This window comes from Lethenteron reissneri, chromosome 10 (genome assembly GCF_015708825.2).
Source record: "Lethenteron reissneri isolate LAM-NWPU_2019-01 chromosome 10, ASM1570882v1, whole genome shotgun sequence".
NCBI lineage: Eukaryota > Metazoa > Chordata > Hyperoartia > Petromyzontiformes > Petromyzontidae > Lethenteron > Lethenteron reissneri.
Window position 1 is genome coordinate 8,517,412 of NC_083788.1, and position 21,478 is coordinate 8,538,889.

Genomic DNA, 21,478 nt, shown 5'->3' on the forward strand with positions numbered 1-21,478 from the left:
CAGTGGAGTGACAAACGGGGCCGTACATGTTTACGCAAGAACACACTGCAAGGGGAATTGGAATCTGCGAAGGACTGCATTGGTGCGGCAGTCGCGACGCGGTTTGAGAAGGCCTCACCTGGACTGCATCCAGCCCTTGGGCCACAGCGGCTTCACCTCGGCCTCTAGGAAGGCCTTCAGGTAGTCCTCGGCCGACTGTGACTTAATCCGCTCCGCGTCATATCCTGCCATCTTCACTTTCACCACATTACACAGCAAATCCCTGCAACCACCATTATCTCATGGAGCGTCAAGTGTCACACACGGAGCAAAGCTCAACGCCGAGTCTACGTTAAGTATTTGCCGACGCGTGCATTATTATAATTATTGGAGAAGAAGAAAAACAACCTCTCCCCCCCATGTCTTTAGAAATGCACGTGATTTTTTTGCGCTTTACAAAGCAAGGTAGCAAGGGGGGCAACACGTTGATTGTACTGATGGTTATGGATGAGTGTGGAATGGAGGATGAGTAAAAATAAGTAACGAATTATGCCACGTACAAATCGTTTGTTAGGGTTTGCACATAACATCGTGTAAAAAACACGTTATACGGTCAGGGTTACTCTTCTCTAATCCTGTCACAAAACTGAATTCATCAAACATTACTACTGTGAACGCAAAATATAAATGTTAAACAAATTATGTTCGTACTCTTTGGTTCTTTCGGTAAAGTCACGTAGGTATAAAATAAATTAAATCACGATGTTTCGGGCGCAACACAAGCGTCCGTCATTAGGTTTTATTTTCTACCTACGTGACGACTTTACCGAAAGAACCAAAGAGTATGGATCCCTGCAGTCAAACGAAAACTTCAAATCTAAATTATGTTCGTTTCTGTTTTCACATATTAATTGTGGTCAGTGCCACTTCTTTAAAACAAAACCCTGGTGGCACAAACGCACCAGAAGAACGCAAGCGCACCGACACCAAATTATTGGGACTTTGAATCGGCTGCAGACAGGGTTTCGATTTAAAGATTTCGTGACTGCAGGGATTCATCTTCTTGGTTCTTTCGGTAAAGTCACGTAGAATGGAAATAATAAAATAATAAAACATAATAAAATAATTCTCACGACGTTTCGGCCACAACGCAAGCAGCCGTCCTCAGGTGAAGAACAGGTCTGTCGATAAGACAGAGTCTGAATGACACGTCCTGGGCTTGGAGCGTCTATTTAAGCTGGGAGGAGGAAGAGTGCCTTGACAAAAGAATTTGCATATCAAGAGGAATTTTAGTTGTATGGTGAATATGCAGCAGTGTGGTGTGCAGTAGGGTGGGTAGAATAATACATAGTGTAATATTACGTAAATATGCTAAAATTCCTCTTGATATGCAAATTATTTTGTCAAGGCGCTCTTCCTCCTCCCTCCCAGCTTAAATAGACGCTCCAAGCCCAGGACGTGTCATTCAGACTCTGTCTTATCGACAGACATGTTCTTCACCTGAGGACAGCTGCTTGCGTTGTGGCCGAAACGTCGTGAGAATTATAATATTATTTTATTATTTCCATTCTACGTGACTTTACCGAAAGAACCAAGAAGATGTAGACAGGGTGTTTAGTAAAAACTACAAATATTTGATCAGTTTTCAAAGATTGATTTCTGCTTGAGTTATAAATATCTAGTCAATTGAAAACATTGCTAAATGATGTTAAGTGATCACCTTATCTCAGTGTTCCACTGAAATTTCTTTCTTGGACCAAACACACGTTTGCCAGGCTTCTCGTCATCGTCGTCATCATCGCTGGCATTTTTATCTTTATCTTCTCTTTCTCGTTCTTCACTCATAATTCTAAAGGAAAAAACACGAATTACAATTTTGGCGTTATAACAAAATCCTCACCTTAGATTAACAACATGCTTCACCGTAAATTAAGGCAACTGCCATTCTCCGTAAGTCTTGATTGAAATGGAACACGCATTCTTCATGCAGCGAAGCATTACAACTTTTGTCCACGTTCGCTCGGAGGCCCCCCCCCCCTCCCCCGCTGTTGTTTGCTTCCACTAAAGGGTAAAAATCACAACTCACAATAAAATAATATAAATATATTTATATTATTTTATTTTATTATTTCCCTTCTACGTTACTTTACTATAAGTTATGTAATCGGCTTTTTTTCTTATATAGAGACCACCGGGTTTTGTGAGTTGTGAAATATATTTATATTATTTTATTATTTCCCTTCTACGTGACTTTACCGAAAGAACCAAGAATATGAATCCCTGCAGTCACGAAAGCTTTAAATCAATACATAACTCTTGTTTGAGTCACCCGCTCTTCCCTATCAGCATTTGCTGAAGTAACCTGCTGACCTGCCCATACTGGACATCTGCAAAAAAGAGCGACATAGATTCATCGGATTCCTCCAGTCTCAATAAAGATTGTGATTCTGAAATGCATATGGGTAATAATTAATCAGACATGTAAGTTACAGCATGCTGTAAAGTTTAGGTATTTGACAAGCAGCATTTATTTTTTTTGCTTAAAAAAAAATAACTAAAAACAACCACCCCTTGATGTCGACTTTGGCGTACTTGGCCTGAGTGTGGGCCTGGTAAGTCTCCTGGTATTTCACGGTCTGCTCCGGCATGACGGCGCCCACAGCGTCCCGCAGCTTGTGCATCGGCGACTTGAGACGTCCGTCCTGCAGAGACAGGTCACGCTCGCTTCATGAAGCCACAGTTGGCGTGGTATCAAATGGATGCATGTTGAACTTCTTTCGCACCGTACGTAGCCAACTGTGGTAATTAGAGGTGCGGGAAAATCGGAGGAATCTCCTACATCGGTTGGGTTCGCATGTTTCTGGACCTGGGGAGGGCATTGCGAACCCTCAAACACATTTTGCGGACCACTGTGCAGTGATAAAAAAAAAGTTCCACGGCCTTGCAGACTCCACCCTGTGATCCAGGGTTGGAACCAATGTCTAGACCAGGGGTCGGCAACCTATGGCTCCGGAGCCGCATGCGGCTCTTTACGGGCTGCTTCTTGACGAGGAGTACGTATGTACTCAGATGCATTGCGGCTCTTGAAATACTGAATTTTGTACCGAATTGGAAAGAAATGGCTCTTCTTGTTATTTTGGTTGCCGACCCCTGGTCTATACCATCTGGTTTCTGAGCAGAGCAGAATAGTCATGCAACAAGAAAGCATGTCTCCCACTGAAAAACAAAAGCAATTACGCGACTTAATTTGGAAATGAAAGTAGAATGCATTTCAAATTTGTAAAACCTATCACCAAATAAACCGGAATGCACGTGTAGTGGCATTGTTGGGCGCGATGCGCGATCACCACTACTCTTAGCCGGTAGTACCGGCCCCGTGTCAACCGGGGGCGGAAGAGACGCTGAGCCGGAGAGTTAGATGAAGTGGGGCCGTTGGGCCGAGGCAATCCCCAGGGAGCATCGTGACCAGGGGTGTAAACCCCAGACCCCCAAGAAGGGGGCTGGGGGATGATGTCACACTCCAGGTCCCTCAGGAAGGTTCCAGAAGGAAGGCGTGGCTCGGGGCAGAGTGAGCTGGGATTCTGTATAAAAGCTGGACCCCTGAACGGGCCTGGCAGTTGTCGTCCACTCGAAGACTCGAAGAAGCCACCCTGAAGACCTGGAGCCGGGGCCGGAGCTGAGGACCTTGGCTGGGTTGGGTCAGATTAGCCTCCCTAGGTCCCGCTAGCCGGAGGACCCTTAGTGAACGACTCCCTCAGTGTGTAGGGCACGCCAGTGTGGAGGACATACCTCCCTAGGATATCGGGTGGAAGGGGCCGTAACCTCTTTGTGTTAAGCTGTTATTGTATAATAAACGTGTTGCCTTCAGAGAAGTCTCCCTCCGTTTATACCCACTACACACGCAATCAATCATCACATCTCGGAAGCTTAAGCAGTGTTAAACTTGACGAATACTTGGTTAAGAAGGCAAAGGGTGTTGTAGGCTTGGGCTGGATTACTTCAAGCTTTGAGCATGTCGGTATTGTCTCTGTACTCCTGTGTTCACCCACCTACCAGTCAACCTCTCATAAATGGAACTGACCAACCATTCCAATGAAAGAACATCAGAAAAATAGTTTCAGGAGTCCGTGAGGCTTTTGTGGACACACAAATGGGATTCGTCTTCTTCTCGCTGCAATTCCCCCAACTCGTGTCGTCTTCATCCACACCATTCTCTGTCCTGGGCCAATCTCCATGTCCACTCTGAGGTCCACAACACAAACCACTTGTCCTCACCTACACATCCACTGAGCAGCTGCTCACCTGCTCATGCTGATGGAGCTTCTTGGCGCGCCTTAAAAGAGATTCCTTGCTGCAACCCAGGAGGGACGCCACGTGAGCGTAGACGCCTCCACGCAGCTGGCTGTTCAGCTCCTTTGTCTGAACTTCGATGCTACATGAGGGTCAAGAACAAAGCGAGTGGTTGAAAAGAAAGGATTAAAATTAACGTTCCCCCCACACCATCAAACCACATTTACGTGGTAAAGTTTGGTGTACAAAACCACACGACCATCTAGCAATGGATTGACAAATGTTAAAAGTAAGTGTGAATATTGTGAAGGACATAATATTCAAGGTAATCATGGAGTACAGATGCTATAAAAGCAAATGTGCATTCTCAAACAATATTTGACAAATTTGGAAGAAAACTAATTTTAGATTCACGACTTACGACTCAATTAGGATTCTGGAATGCCATTCCGTGACACATTTAAACATATTTTTGCACAATTTCACGAGTCAAAAGTAATAGTACCTTCTTAATATTTAAGTATCAAGTTAACTATTTTGACGATGAAACAATAATGTCGCTGTGGCTAGTACTCACTCTAGGAGGATGTGACTGACATCTTGGCTGAAGAGCTTCTGCTTGCCCTCGCTATCACACGTTTTGGCAACCTGAGTTTAAAAGAAAAAAATATTAGCACCACATTTTGAGCAAAAAAACACCAACATTCCACCAATATTTCTCTTCCAGACTGCCATTCACATTTAAGCTTCCACAGAGGTTGTGGTATAGCGTGTGGAATAAGTCAGGAACCTTAGCGATTTCAGAACCACACTGGATATACAGTTGTTTATTTAAAATATGAACAAGCAGGCTAAGAGCAACGTGGACATGTTGAGGATTGTTCAGGCATCATCCAGTGATAAAAAGGACTGAGATGTGTACGTCCAAATGGGGTACAGTTGGAGCATCTGCTATAATTTACTGTACAGATGTATGTACGGTTAACTGATTTTTGGTGCACTCTGTATAAACACGACAGCGAGAGGAAAATTCATTTTAAACAACTTAAAAACATTCGTGCATATGTATGGATTCTGTAATGCTTTCCAACACGCGTTTGTCTTCCAAAGTCTTTAATTAGCATTATGGAAACCGATAGCGTAGCTGTGAGGGCATATTTGCATTTTTATTCTATAGTTTGGGTATCCTGATTTTGGGCATCGGCCTTAACAATTTGCTTGCTTTTATGTAGGATAAGTCCTTAGTACCAACAAAACTTGAAATTTATTTGAAATATCGATTTAAAGCTTTCGTGACTGCAGGGATTCATCTTCTTGGTTCTTTCGGTAAAGTCACGTAGAAGGGAAATAATAAAATAATAAAAATAAAACATAATAAAATAAAATTCTCACGACGTTTCGGCCACAACGCAAGCAGCCGTCCTCAGGTGAAGAACAGGGCTGTCGGAAAGACAGCGTCCGAATGAACACCACCAAGCTTGGCAGCGTATATTTAAGCTGGGTTAGAGGAGGACATTTATAACCGAATCATCTCTACAATAGTAACCATGACCCCAAGTCAGAGAGACATGGACAGACATATGAGACAGAGCTCATGCATTAATACTTGCAACCTCAGTTGGAATGCATTAAATATATTTTACCTCTGCCAGTTGCTTAATTTTCATGTCAAGTGGAGCAGGCAGCCCATCTGGCAGCTTGGGACTGAGCTGGGCCTGCTGGCAAGGAGCCTCCGACTCCTGGGAGAGGCTGCTGTTTGGCGAGTCCTCCAGGAGACTGTCCAGGTCAAGGCTGGTCAGGTTGTGTGCTGCGTTGGCCACCACCTGAAGTAGGTCCAGATCGCAGCCTGGCCCAAACAGGTTGGGCAGCAGCTGGTCGGCAGAGCAGTCTGGCATTGGCAGGGGCTCTGGCTTGCTTACAGGTGCTTTTACGAGCTCCTCTGGAGCGCTGGCATTTGTAGCATTTACAGAGTTTCCGGATGCCGGTGAGGCCTGCGCCACCTTTTCCTGCTTCATTGCCGCCTCCTCTTTCTCCTTCTGGAATCGCTCAATCATCTCCGGCAGTGAAATGGATCCTTTGCTTTTCTTTTTCTTCTGCTTTTCGGACTTGTCAGAATTCAGAGGTGTTATTCTGCGAAAGAAACACGCCTTGTTTTTTTCCACGACCATTTCTCATCAAGCAGTAACTTTAAGCAGTAAATAATGCCTTTTGCAAGTGTGTTCTAATGCCCCAGACTTTAGACGATACAGTTCAGTAAAATCAAACTCCCAAACTGGATATTAATGCTTAAAAAGTCTCTTCGACACAATGGTGTTCTTGAAATGTTTTAAAAAGAACAAGGACCAGGCATTCTTTGGCAAGAATATGCTCCGAGTCTCAGATGAGGGGGGGATCAACAGTAAGTTAATATATTCTTCTGTATAAAGTGGGTGGGTTTGCAGATTCGTAAAAAGGAGATGGGGTGGAGTGGTAGTGGAGTGGTTAGCGTACTGCCCTCTGAAACCCGGCAAACCGATTTTGATTCCTGGCTATGGCTAACATCGGTGGCAAGTGATACCAGAACTGCTCTTGGGCACTAAATTCTCCTCGACCTGCATGGTTAAGAAAGGTTAAACAACCCCATAACCAACACAAGTGTGAAGAAGCCATAATCCATCAATGGACTACCAAGGGCTGTACTCTCTTTTTAAATCCTTTATATTAAGTTCAGTTGCTTGCTTGCTTGCTTACGACCGTGCAAATCTTTCGGTCGTTTTTTAACCCACTTCCCGTGATCCAATCGAGCTGACATTTTGCACACAGACTCGTTGTGCGTGACAATGTATTTTCGTGAAAAAAAAAGTTCCAAAATTTTACACTTTTTAGGAAAAAATAAATTATATTTAATTATCAATTGCTTAATGGTGGCAGGCATTCATCTGACCCATAGGTGGCAGCCATCTCAAGCCAGAGGACGAAAGGACTCTAGCCGCCACGCATATAAAGGATTTATAGTGAGAAAACTTTGTTTCTACGGGTTAATTTTTTGTATGTGAGAAAGTGGACATTCGAATAAACATTACCCTATTTGCTTGAGCACTTTCAGCTTTTTAGGCATTTTCTCTTTCTCGGGTCCTTCTTTCCTTTTACGCTTCTTCATCATCTTGTCCTCTCCTTCCTTGAATTTCTTGTGGGAAGTAAAAATACAAAACATCAAAGACAGATCATCGATGAAACAACAGTGACGTTATACTTGCCAATGAGCAAAAAAACACTTGGAGAAAACCAATACACTTAACATTGAGAATTAAAAGTTACAAATTTAATCAAAATAAAACAAATTCTGATGCCTCTCCAGATTGTACTGTGTGTCTTTTTGGCACGACCTCATCACAAACAACACGCGGTAACAACCCAAAAAGCTAAAACCTACACAGGACCCAAAAAAATAACGAGCATCTTGAGAGGAAATCATCGGAACCTTTAGTGGCTTCTTGTGCTTGTCCAGGTTCGAAGAAGCATTGTCGTCCTCCGAATCCGACGCCGGCCGAAACTGCAGGGTTCCCGTGTTGATGTAAAAGCCGCCGTACTTGGTCGTAAGCGAGGCGGGCACCAACTCGTCGTACTGACGAAACAACAAAACTGTTAGGATCCGTCCCATCATGTCAATCGCGGTCGCGCTCAGACGGTGCTGCAGAGTAAAACTAGTGAGATACCGCCGCTCTAAGCGTTCAACGTTCGTGTAGTTAGACTTGAGAGAAAATTATAACCGTAATCGCCGACAAGTTTTTTTCTCTTGTCATCACTGTCGTAAGACACTGACAAACACGTTTGTATCGGTTAAAATAAAGCAAAGCCTAATACAAATAAATTCAAGGCAACAACATTACCACAAGATGCTTGGCAAGGAAGCAAACATCTTTCATCAGACCCAGGCATTTCCCAATAATAAGCCAACTCATATCCATCCATAACACGGCCTTAAATAAGAGAAAGTATATAACAGGTGACGTTTTGGGTAATGGCCCTTCTTCACAGCATATAGAGATGCCAGAGAGGTACAGTAATAAGTCTTCCTGTTAAATAAAACAAAAATGTGCAAGTTGGCATATTGGAAGAGTTGAAAGTTTAGTCTTGTAACGCTACTTTGCGCTGACAGCATATTGATGTTAGCTTGCACGATGCATCATATGCATGATCTCCCACATTGGTGAACATTCAGTGGGTGACAAGGCACGGCACACGCATAGCTCCAGTTACATTCGTCAGCTCGTCTAAAGTAAGCACAAGTGAAGAAAAGAATACGATCCCTACGAGTTACAATTCCATTGTGTGATATAAAACAATTATGAAACCTAAAAGAGTTTACACTTACTGGAAGTGTTATTTTGATATTTCTTTTAAAAATAAAGTAAATTTACAAAACTTAATGATCAAACACACGGGAAAGTGCTTCCCATTTCTCTCTTTCTGAAAAACCCTGTGGGGGAAACCTACGGCCCACAGGCTGACTTTGTTCATTCAGCCTGTGGGTCACATGACATACTGTGGGGCCACAGGAAACCTAACTATTTGAAACGGCCTGCAAAACAATCTTTATCTGTTACGATTTAAAGCTTTCGTGACTGCAGGGATTCATCTTCTTGTCCTTTCGGTAAAGTCACGTAGAAGGGAAATAATAAAACATAATAAAATAAAATTCTCACGACGTTTCGGCCACAACGCAAGCAGCCGTCCTGCTTGCGTTGTGGCCAAAACGTCGTGAGAATTTTATTTTATGTTTTATTTTTTATTATTTCCCTTCTACCAAGAAGATTAACCTTTATCTGTCACTGCAATCATCTTAGCTGCATTAATCGGCACACTAGAGGGGACTTTTTATCACGTTCAGTCACTGCTGTCACTGCATAGGCTTCTTACAGTGACGGAAATGGGTGTTAATGTGGTTGCCCGCCAAAGGCATTTTAAAGTCCTATTGGGCCCTCGGTAAGGGAAAGGTTCATTGAAAGACTGCAATCTGTTTGATGATGATAGGCACTCTGAATCCCAGCAAACAAGCAGGCACTGTTCTAAGAAGTACTTTCTCATTAGCATACAAAAGAATAAACCAATATCAGGTGCTTGGTCACTTGCTGCCGTCTTTTTGGAAACGCTTGGAGACAGAACACGGGTATAATCAGGACAACAAAAAGACCCTCCAATAGTTTCATCTCGCTGATGTTCAGCTGCCTCTACAAAGGAATATCAAGGTACAGGTAACAATGTACTCATTCCAGCTACTGAGCAGTGAACAGTTGCCAACAGTCAGAAAAGTCAAAAGTGATTTCCTGATCGAATGAGCATCGCAGCGGTGCTCATCTCCGGTTTACAGCGGCAGAGTCAGGTGGGATTTCCAAATTTGTATGGTGGAGGATGAGTCTATGCATAGAACAACCCCGGTTGACTTCCCCACAGAATGAAACCTATCTTATTGACACCGGACGGATGATGGGCTGAGTATTATTATTATTAAGCGTTGAAAGTTGTTCGCTCTACCGCTAAACCACCTGGCCACAGTTCACCCTTTCCCATTCCGAGACTGCAAGTTACAGGGTGGGTCCCGTTCACCACCAAATCTTGGAACACGCAAGCGGTTCAGTGTTAATTTTATTTAGAGAGGTAGAGAGTCGTAGTTTTTAAAGACATTGTACTCACCATGGAGAACCATAGCGACATGACCGCACTCTATGATAGCTAACGCCAAACTGTGCCACACGCCATCCCGCATGACCTTGTGGAAGCCTTGGTACCGATAAAATTATTTTAGTTTTTCTTCCGGTTCTGTTCCAATGATGTACATGTACGCGTACATCATCGGAACGGAAATGGGAGTAGAACTGATAATGTATACAACAGAACGGGAAAGGGTCAATACTGACCTTCCAACATCATCTCACTGCATTAGAACTGTGACCTACCATGCAAGGGGCGTTTTGTTAGAGCATGGCAATTCATTGGAAATGCTATTCGAGCCTCTGCAGGTTCTCAACTGAAAATCTCTTGACTAGCTGAGTAAAGTAGATACACTGGCTCTAACACTGCCACGATTACTGCAAGTACAGGAAATAAAAATTGAAGTCCCCCCCCCACCCCCCCGATAAGATGTTTCGACTCAAAAATATTTGTTGAGGCACAATTGAATCGTGCATTGTTGTCCTGTGTACAGTGTAAGAACTGTGGTATATCAAAGCAATTGAAATCTTGTACACTCTTAACAATCTTATCACTGCTGTATTTGTTTGTCAAGACTAAATATTAAAACGCTGCTTCCAGGTGACGTTCTTCGACTTGATACAAACAAGAAGCCAGAAACTAAGTTAATTACTCACTTTAAACCTGCTTTCCCTAGTCAGCCAATGACATTCTCAGATGCGTTCAACTCCCGCTCCAGGTGACACATCACCTACAAAAACACATACAAGGAAAAAGCTCCTGAAGGGGCATCTATACAGCCCCATTATAAAACGATGTGGGAACCGCCAGTGTACGCTGCTCCTTTAAGAAGCATTATTTGATTGCCCATTTGACTACCACTTCATTGCACTGCCAAAATAAAGCAGTTCCAGGAAAAAAAACTATTATGGCTAAATATATGTTCTCAAACACAAAACCAGCTAAAATAATTGTTTTCAATTTGAATACAATTTTATTGGATATTTCTATCACTTATTTCTAACATGGGAAGGATGAGAAGGAAAAAAATGGTGCATTAAACTACCTATCTAGGGAAAACAAGATGTAACTTAAACCGAGATTAATAAGTCTAACATGTAAATTTTACTCCGAACTCATTTAACTCCTAACAGCATATAAAAAACCTCCCAAGACTGCGTCCACAAACACCATTTTCGAGTAAACGCCGATTTTTTTACGTGACAAAATACCCAATATTTAATGCACGGTGAGATGACCGAAACATATTCCAAACATAGACCTGTCCCTCCCTACAATCCCAAGATAGCTGCATTGCACTTTTGAAATAACCCTTTAGATTGAATGCCTCTTCCATCACAAATCATGCTTGGAAAGTCACGCAACCATCGGCAAGCAGTACAGGCTAACGAGACCCTCCAGCTGCTAAATCTGTTTTTGTATCTTCCACAAACAAACTATTAAATACTTATGGACGAAAATACATTTCAAAATACCTGTAATGTAAAGCCACCAAGCGAACTTTGATACAACTATAATAGCGAGTAAGATATTGGCATTCAAAATGTATTGCTAGAGAAGGATACTGAATCTAAAATGGACCCAAAGGGTGACCAACGTAGAAGTAAGAAAAATATTGCACATAGAAGACGACATGATGCAGGCAGAGATGAGCATGAAACAATCGTTATTTGGAAATATGTAGGATGGACAACAACAGAAATATCACAAGTGTGTTGTTTGGAAAAATTTAAGGAAATTGATAAAGACTTAAAAAAATCATGGTTTGACAACATAAGAGGTTGGTGCCAAAAATATGTGCACTACTTGAGCATATTGGACCAAGACAGAGGCAAGTATAAACTAATGACAATATGTAAAGTAGAAACCTACGGGCTATCTGACTATGGATCGCGATGATGATGATAAAAGCTAGTGGTGTCGCTTGTAAAAGTTAGTGCCACCAAACCAGAGCAAGACATCACGGGACAATAAATTTACTTGTTACACACAGCACTACCTCAAAAGATATGCAAACACCACTTTTCATACGTTGACATCTCTATAGACAAACACCTCGGCTCTCGAAAACACTGCCCCATTTAGCTAGCATAATTCAGTCAGTGGCCAAGGATGAAATATTCAAGGTGCTGGTGCATACATATAACTGCAGCTGAAAATGCGCACTTTAAAAATGACAGAGCGTCACCAACATTATGACATCTCTGATAACAATGGGAAGTGCAGTAAGCAAAGGAGATCAATGCTATTTGTTTCTCTACAGCACAAGAGACATACCTAAAACACCCAGAGTCAAAAGTCAATGGTAGGGAAATACTGAAAGGGGGATGTGGAATGATAAACACATCAACACAGATGTCATTAATACAGTAATGACAATATATCAAGTGCAAATTGACAGCTGTAGACGAATGTCATGTTGTACAGTTAATATTGTTCAATTAGCAATACATAATGCATGAGGATAAACACATTCTATCTCCAAATTAAGCCTTCCAATTTATTCTTCTATGCATGCAGAAGTTTTATTTTCATATAAATACAGATCAGCATTGGACAGAGTCCATGCATGTGTATATACCCACACAAGCTTCTCTCAGTTATCGCATTAGTTCCTGGATCAATTAGACCTGTTCTATAAGAGGATAACAGATCAATATACTTTTAATTAACAAGGTAAGCACCCACTATTCTTGCATATGGTACATATGGTATAATGTGTTCAGCTCAATTCCAATGTTGAGGTCTGCTAGCCACAATCAGGATTCAGGAAAGAGTTTGTGTTGTTCTGCTATTCCTCGGTTGAAGCAGCGCATACCATATGGTCTATAGTTTGGGTTGCTAGGTCTTAATCCAACTGTGGCTTGTCTTTCATTTTCCATTTATGAAGGAAATGTGCGAATCGGCCTGTTGGCGTTCTGATTCGGTTGATGGTGCACCAGTGCCTTTGAGGAGGAACGTCAAAGCCACGAGATGCGATGTTGAGATGTGTGCGTCTCAAATGAGGTGTTTGTTCCGGATGTCCATATTGTTCCACTCTCTTTGTTCGCCAACGTTCGCACCCCACAAAAATTGTCTCGAAGGGAGAGCCTGCATTATTGGATAGATGGGTGAAATTTGGCATGGAGAGCTGTGGATAATATGCAAAGTTGGGTTTGGGCAATGGCAACGATACACTGATAAATGTAAGTGGTGGCGCGTTTTTAAACATGGATATAGAAGACACCAAGCTCCTGCAATTCCCTGCAGAATTTACCAGACTGGATGTGGGATTCAAAACCAGCAGCACTGCGCAAATTGGCTAACCCCCGCTGGCAAAGGCTGCTAACCACAGGGGCATTTGGGTACCCCAGCAACCCATCCACACTCCCCTCACACACCCTGCAAATGTCTCCACCTTCGCCACAATTGGAAAACAACCTTCTACACACCGAGGCACCAAGTGGGAGAGGAGAAACGGATCGTTTTGAATATGCTCAAGTTACTAGATGAGCATGCCTATATATAGCACTCCAGATAAAGGTTATGGGATCAGTAATTACCATACAATGTTGACACTTGGGTGAGTACAATTGATTGTTGGGGGTACAATGCAACATTGGCCACCTTGAAGTCGTGACTAGTCTCCATAAACGCGGTACAATAACCGATGTGGCATGCATGAACGCTTCATGCGATATTAAAAACAAAAAGTAACCTCAAATAAAACCCCATTATGGATTGTGAATGCGCTCTAATGCTCCCAGCAGTCAGTTCTTTAAGACTCCTCTGAGGGCAAAAATCATTCCTGCTTTTATCAGAAACCCAAAGCAGTGGGCAGAAGTGGTAATTTTCCAAACGTCAATGCATATTCTACTCTATACATATGCGCTCCAACTGGTTAGATTGACGACTGTCCTCCACGCACACACTAAAACAAATGGGACACATTTCCATAAGGTTAATTATTTCTTTACGGACCCATTTGACCAGGTTTTCCTGACTCAAGTGTTGTACACAGAGCACTGGCAAAGTATTCCCGCTATAAAGTGATGTTAAATGGCACCTGATGTATCAGACTCAGCTTAACCATAATAATAATTGTAAATACCGTTTAAATACATTGGCATCTCAAGGTGGCACGGTCCAGTGTGCAAAGAAAATTAAGAATGCTCCTGAAACCCAAACAACAAACGCAGTAGCAATTGTTGAAACATTACGCAACTGATAAATTGCTGCAACAACTTGTTATCAGATTTTGTATCAGTCCGGGAAAATTAAATAGTTTCAGAATTCGCTCACAAAGTGTTAGAAAACAAAAAACTTAGCACACAAACAGAGAAATGTCAGCAGCACACACCACCGGACAAGTTTACTTACTGCCTCCGAGTTGTCAATAAAGGAATCCGTTTCATCGTAACCATAGCCAATGTCGACCAGATCCTGAACTCGATCTCTCCGAAGCTTTTGCTTTGAAGTAGACTGTAATCAATACCACACACGGCACAGGAATACATGGGAAGAAAGTTAAAGTGGCAATCATTTTTTTCCAAAAGCAGCCTGAACAATACATTTCCCGCATAACTACACTTAAGGACGAGATTTTGCTAACCAATGTGGTGCGGTCTCCAACAACTTTGTTCCGTGGATATGCGGATATAATAGTCATCATATTTTACTTCTGCCTTAATTTTTATATTTATTAATTTGAAATTTTATTAATATTTAGCAGTGATAATTTGAACGTATGCAATGATACACCCTGAACCGCTTTCATAAACTCAAGATTGGAAGTCGTGATTCGAGAATTTTTTGCATCTCATTTTAAAGATATTACAAAAAGTACCGAGGAGTATTTCCATTATCTGTCTTGTTCATTTTGTAAGCTTCAAGTAAACTTGCTGCATAAGTGTAAAGAGATATCGTCATCTCACATGGCCCTGTGATGTAACAATCCACTTAACACCTGCACACGATCCAGTTTCATCGCTGGGGACTTATCTGTAAACTGTATTCGATGTCATATGGTTAATGCCACAGTTAAGTCATTCAGTTTCGTCAGTGCTATCTATACATAGGCTCCGTGTGGTTGTGATACAGGAGCCCATTTAAATCATTGTTTCTGTGCCAGGCTTAAAAATATATATATCAGTAGGTCAAAATATAAAAAGCGGATAAACTTATACAGCAGTGAGTGAAATAGATTCATAAACATTTATAAAATTTGCACTAAAATGTTCCAATATTCACGTGGCTTGAGGTGCAAAGCTGTCAGAAGATACACAGGCAGACTCTTGATACTAAACGTACATATTTCTCTTCAAACTTTTTGGCCAGGGCTTCAACTTCCTTCCGTTCTCTCTCCTCTTCATTAAAAGGGTCGTCGTTATTTTTCTTTGGTGTTTTACCCTGATAAACAAAAACAACAAAACGTGGTTAATTTACAATGAACTGATCATTGCCAATATATAGTAAAAATGATCCGAGGATGACAACAAGCATTTATTATGTAAAATTTTATTTCAGAAAAGTTTTATATAAGTTTTGTGGTGCGGGAGGGGGGCAACAGTGATGGAGTGGTTAGAGCATTGCGATAAGAAATTAGTGAGCCAAGTTCGATTCAAGGCAATGGCTAACATCAGAAGCAAGTACTATCTGAACTATCCCTTGGCTCCACTTGACCAACCTGCACAACCGACCAACTTGGCGAAGTATGGTCAAACAAACCCCATGACATGGGGAGGTCTTCATCCAGCAGTGGAGTAACAATTGACTGTAAATTATTGTTCTTGGGTTGTACGACACATTGTTGAAATTGCATTGTAATAATGAAAACCCTTTTCATTTATATTAATTTGCAGAATAAATTACCCTATACATTTTAATTTGAAACGTGTTTTGGCCTTCATCTAATTGCATTCCAATGTTGCTCTCAGCATCATGTCATGAGACAAATAATCCATTTGGAAATCTCACCAAGAGCGATTCAATTAATTTCCATTGTGTGGGGCTGTGATTCTAACAATTGTTTGTTGACTCGTTTGTAGTCTTATTTTAACCGTTTCAAAGTTTCCTGTGTCATTTGTACACTACTACATTGCTCCACTATACTAATCGTAGCATTAGGATATTAATTGTACGCATTAACCATAAATCATCCAATTCTTAAACGCACAATTCAATGTATATCATAGCTCAAAAATCACTTTTAGTCCATAAAACTGTGCATAGTTTACATACTTAGTAACAACACTTGCATGATTTACGTCATCTAGTCTTTAAAAAAATATATGCATTCCCATTAAAAAGTTAAGACTAGAAAAGTTTTGGATTGACAGGTAATGAAAAATACTCAGCCAAACCGCAATGAACGCTTGTAAGTTGACAGACCATACGAACATGGCAACACGCAGCAACTTTCCTTTTGCGTTTCATGTTTCAAGCAACAAACACTCGAAAACGTGCCAGGATACATCCATCTAAATTCTACTCTCTTAGCAAACGGCAAAGTAAATATATCTTCACACGACGCTATTGCACCTCCGATTAGCACAGTCGGCTACGTACTGGTGCGAAAGAAGTTCAGCATAGCTCCATATAAACCAATGTGTGACAATGCATCAATTTCACGGCAATAACTAAAACACACGAGTCTGATTGCAACGGAAGACCTGGAGAGAACAAATAGGGATAATGCAATTTTGGAATTGAATTTCAGACATTACCATTTACAACAACACATTGGCTCGCCTTTGGAAGACAGCTGTGTACACTTAAGGTTGACAAGGGTACTCAATGTCCACCTTCCAGTGAATTACGTGACACATGGCCAGATCATAATGCCAGCTATGTAAAAAAAGCCTCCCCCCCACCCCAGGTGTGTTTATCCCTTTTAAAATAAACATGCCCTCTCAAATGTTTAGAAAAGTCATGGAATATGCACACATCAAATTGTCAGCAACCTGCAAATCCTTCCAAAGCCTCCTTTGCAAAATAGACACTGGCCCCTTAACATTACACCAAGCATTGGCCAAGCAACTCATTGCAACAAAAACTCCTTTAAAACTCATAAGACTAATTGAAGCATTGCTGGTTTACTCTATTCTTAACTCAACGCCAGCAGAGACCTGTGCAGAAGAATCCATTGTTGTACTGCACTTACATGCTCTAACGTCTATTTGCCCCTGGCTTCAGCAACCCACACGAAGGCACATGGGCACGGAGGCCGTCATCCAGCAGTGGATTGACAGAGTGATATAACATGTACCAGATCTGAACGGACTGTCACAAGGTCATAAAGGTCATGTAAATACTGTACGAAAACGTGCTGAGCAATAAGCGATTCAGTGAAAACTCAAACAGTTACGGTACAATATAAGTTGCATATATGCACACTCGCGGGGGGGGGGGGGGCGCAAGGCCAGGTGTGATTATATCCGAAGCAGTGCGCTTGCAACAAGACGTTGCCATTCGCCTTCCCTCCAACCAGTGCAATGCAACGATGAATTGTGCTCATTTAAGGTGTACCTGCATACGCCACAACCTCGTGCAATGTCAAAACAACTCGATCAGGAACTAGGATTTGCTTCCCCTCCAACCCCTCTACCAACAAGGGGAGCCGGTAACTTGCACACGTGCAATATTACCCCTCTATGTCACAGACCCTGCGCCAGACACGTTTGTCTCCCTCCCTCCCGACTCTTGGCTCAAGCCAAGAGCCATAGCCGGGGGGACATCCATGACAAGATGTCGGCAGCAAGGGGACTGCTCTGGGGTTTGGCACCGGTTCCCCTCCCAAAGGGCCTCCCCTCCACCACGCTCCTCCCTCGGCGGGGACAGGCCCAGAGCCGACCCCACCTCGCCTTACATCACGTTACGTTCCGCCGGGTACGAAAACTAGAAGACCACACACACACACACCTTCCCTCGCAGAAACCCCTTCGCCAAAGCCCCTCGGCCATCCCCCCGCATCATTGTCAATAGGGTAGTGACATTGGTGCTGCAGCACGGCGGTGCATGCGGTTTGGGTGGCTTTGGAAAGCGGCGAACGTACGAGTGATGTGGTCGGGTGGGGTAGATGAGTGATGCGAGTGGGTGGGTGAGTGTGTGTGGAGGGGGGTGCACAGGTCCACAATGCAGTAGCACCACCCACTAACTGCACATCATCACGGCTGGGCGGGCTATCGTAATATAATGCAAGAGGTGCATAATGGCTTAACCGCCTGCAAGCCACCCTGGCTGGGCACGACGTGGAGCAATGTATCGCAATCCCATTGTTACCACACATCAGTGCAACCTTGACGTTGCTTTGAACGCGAACGAGTAAATATGCAACGCTTTTTTGAGAAATGATCGCTCATATCCGATTGCGCGACACGTTCAGTTCACTTTAAGTGGACACCGCCCCCCCCCCCCGCAGCCACACACATTTCGACGCTCTTCCGCAAGTCCTACACGGTGAATTAGTCGCGTGCTGCCATTCCACACCCTGACATTTGGCACGTAAGCCAGGTCTCCCATCGCTATGGCACGAAAGCCAGGTCTCCCATCGCTGCGGCACGTAAGCCAACTAAAGGAGCCCCCCCCCCCCGCCCACACACACAAGGCAGCCGGCACCACCGATATGTGCATGTTAAAACTCTCTTGTAGGCAAACACCACACACACGGCAAGCAAGTAGCAGCGGCTGCTGTCATCATCATCACGAATGCAGGCCCGCAATGCTCGTTGTCTTTTAAAACACGCAAGGTAGCCCAATGCCACGCCACTTTTGTGCGTGACCTTAAAGAACAAGGGGGGCACACAACATCCCAGGATTCTCCATTACGAGGCACTCACTCCCAACTGTGTTCCCGTCGTTCCCAGACGGCAGCTAATTACGCACAGCTAAGTCCACACGGACTTCGCTGCCAAGCCATTGTCAACAACAGCAGCGAAACATTACAGTGAGATTCCATGTACAGTGTACGGGGCAGCGGGATTTCATTGGTAATCGAACTCGGGGAGAACCTACGGCGCCGCGAATTGGCCTCCGCTTCCAACAGCACCCAGATACCTCCATCGTTACCATCATGGTCACCATCCCCTAACCCCCAACAGGGCACTGGGCATGGTGGGATAGGCTGACACGGAGGCAAATATACAAATGGAAGACCAGAAACAAAAACAACCGTACGGACGGAGCAGAGTAGTAGCAGCGAGACAGGCCATTCGTACAGGTACACAGCTCAGGTGTTGGGATGTGGGGACAGAGGCAGGAAACATTGGGGCACACTTGCAGGAACAGCTGGACAAGCATACGGAAAATGTCAGGCAGAGAGAGGGCCCGAGAGCCAGAATGGCAGTCAAGAGGGACGGACAGATGACAGTGGAACAGATATATTGAGCGATCGGGCAGAGGGTTAGACATAAGTGACAACAGGATAGAGGACCAGACATGCTGTACGGTCAGCCAGACAACCGAGCAAGAACCCCCCCCCCACAACCTCCAAGAGAGACAACCCTCCATGCACCACCACGACCCATTGTCTAGGCCCCTGATGTTTCCCCTCGCAAGACATGACCACCCTTCATGTACAAACCATCACGCATGCCGTCTCCTCTCCATTCTTTACACACCACGACCCACATCTCCTGTACCCCCTCGCGTCTCTTGGGTGGACTACCACGACCATGACCCACACCGTTTCCTCTATACCCCCCCACCCCACCATGTCTCCTCTACCTGCTCCATGCAACACCACGGCCCAAGTCGTCTACTCTAACCTCCATTCACCACAACCATGTCGTCTCCTCTTCCCTTTTCGTTACTCCTCCATGCACCACGACCACAACGTGATGTATCATCTCCCCAATAAACTACCACCACCACAACCCATGTCCCCGGCACCACCACAACAACCCATGTCACCACCACCACCACCTCGCCATGTCCCCGGCACCACCACAACAACCCATGTCCCCGGCACCACCACAACAACCCATGTCACCACCACCACCACCACCTCGCCATGTCCCCGGCACCACCACCACCACAACAACCCATGTCCCCGGCACCACCACCACAACCCATGTCACCACCACCACCACCTCGCCATGTCCCCGGCACCACCACCACCACCACCACAACAACCCATGTCCCCGGCACCACCACAACAACCCATGTCCCCGGCACCACCACCACCACCACAACAACCCATGTCCCCGGCACCACCACCACAACCCATGTCACCACCACCACCACCTCGCCATGTCCCCGGCACCACCACCACCACAACAACCCATGTCCCCGGCACCACCACCACCCATGCCACCACCACCCATGTCACCACCACCACCTCGCCATGTCCTCACCGCGGCGGCTCTCAGCAGCAGCTCGGGGTAATAGAACTCGGGGCACGCCTCGTCCGTCGACTCGCCCAGCGTGAGCACGAAGCGCTGAGCCGTCGTCGCCTTGGCCGCCTTGGCACCCGCGTCCCCCTCGGCCTTCTTGTCCGCCACGAAGGGGCCCGAGACCGTGGACAGTGTGGCCCTACGCGGCTCGGCCATTGGACGGAGCCGCCGGGCGGCGGCGGGGAGGGGGGTGTGAGTCCCCAAGGGCGGTGAGGAAGAAGATGAAGGCGAGGATGAGGGACGACGATGAATGTGAAGCTTGCGGCTGATGTCGAGGGAATCTAACGCGAGACAATGCCGGGAGATGTGAGGACGAGACCGGCGATTCACGGCTGTACAGGAGCCAGATTGCGTTGACACCTACGGCTGGTTTGTGCGGCCGGATCGCACACGAGGCTGATGCTGATTGATAGGCGGGGTGGGGGGGGGGGTAATGGAGGCGGAGATGAGTGTGAGGACGACGACGATGGTGATGATGGTGGTGGTGGTGATGATGGTACGGAGATGCTACGGAACGACGTGACCGATGGAGTGCAGGAGAGGCCGACTACAAGGACGCCGAGGCTCCACTACTGTGGAGGAGTCGAGGCCGATGCTGCTACTGCTGCTGCTGCGGTTACTCGGGGCGGCTGCTGCTGCTGTTGCTGTCGGCAGCGGCGCTGATGGTGGTGGTAGTGATGGTGGTGGTAGTGATGGTACAGGCGGCGGTGGTTGTCGTTTGTTCTTTGGCTCGGCTTGCGGTGCGGCGTGTTCCCCGCTGGGTGTTGGCGAGCCGTGACCTTGTTGTTGTTGTCTAATAGTTGTTGTTGTTGATGTTGTTGATGGAGTGAGAGTCTCTCTCTCTCTCTCGGTCGCCGCCGCCGCCCGCTAAGCGCTCTCCGCCATTTTGAATCGGGGTTCGCGCGCCCGTGCGCTCTGCCCCGCGCGGTGCATTGTGGAGACGGGGGTGGAGGGTGAGGGGAGGGGGAAGGGGGGGATGAGGGGAGGGGGGAAGGAAAGGGGGTGAGGGGAGGGGGGAAGGAAGGGGGGGGTGAGGGGAGGGAGAAGGGGGGGTGAGGGGAGGGAGATGAGGGGAGGGGGGAATAGGGGCGGACAGTGGTGAGAAAGAGGATTAAGGGGAGGGGTGATGAGGGGGTAGATTGTGAGGA

General features: G+C 45.0%; 1 protein-coding gene across 13 annotated transcripts in view; it reads right to left on the reverse strand.

Moving 5' to 3' along the window:
- UBN1 (ubinuclein 1) overlaps positions 1 to 21,259 on the reverse strand; it is a 38,706-nt gene extending 17,447 nt beyond the window's left edge. For 9 of the 13 annotated variants that reach the window (XM_061549456.1, XM_061549459.1, XM_061549455.1 and 6 more), the window contains exons 1-11: positions 20,292 to 21,258; positions 15,250 to 15,348; positions 14,320 to 14,421; positions 7,730 to 7,873; positions 7,332 to 7,435; positions 5,913 to 6,399; positions 4,847 to 4,917; positions 4,282 to 4,411; positions 2,548 to 2,681; positions 1,700 to 1,828; positions 119 to 262 (exon numbers count right to left, since the gene is read on the reverse strand). In XM_061549456.1, the coding sequence (XP_061405440.1) occupies positions 119 to 262; positions 1,700 to 1,828; positions 2,548 to 2,681; positions 4,282 to 4,411; positions 4,847 to 4,917; positions 5,913 to 6,399; positions 7,332 to 7,435; positions 7,730 to 7,873; positions 14,320 to 14,421; positions 15,250 to 15,348; positions 20,292 to 20,486 (1,739 nt within the window). In that variant the 5' untranslated portion in view covers positions 20,487 to 21,258. Of the gene's footprint in view, positions 1 to 118; positions 263 to 1,699; positions 1,829 to 2,547; positions 2,682 to 4,281; positions 4,412 to 4,846; positions 4,918 to 5,912; positions 6,400 to 7,331; positions 7,436 to 7,729; positions 7,874 to 14,319; positions 14,422 to 15,249; positions 15,349 to 20,291 lie in introns of all 13 variants that reach the window. The other 4 variants (XM_061549448.1, XM_061549449.1, XM_061549453.1 and 1 more) reach the window with 4 other exon arrangements.
- Positions 21,260 to 21,478: the final 219 nt, after the last annotated feature.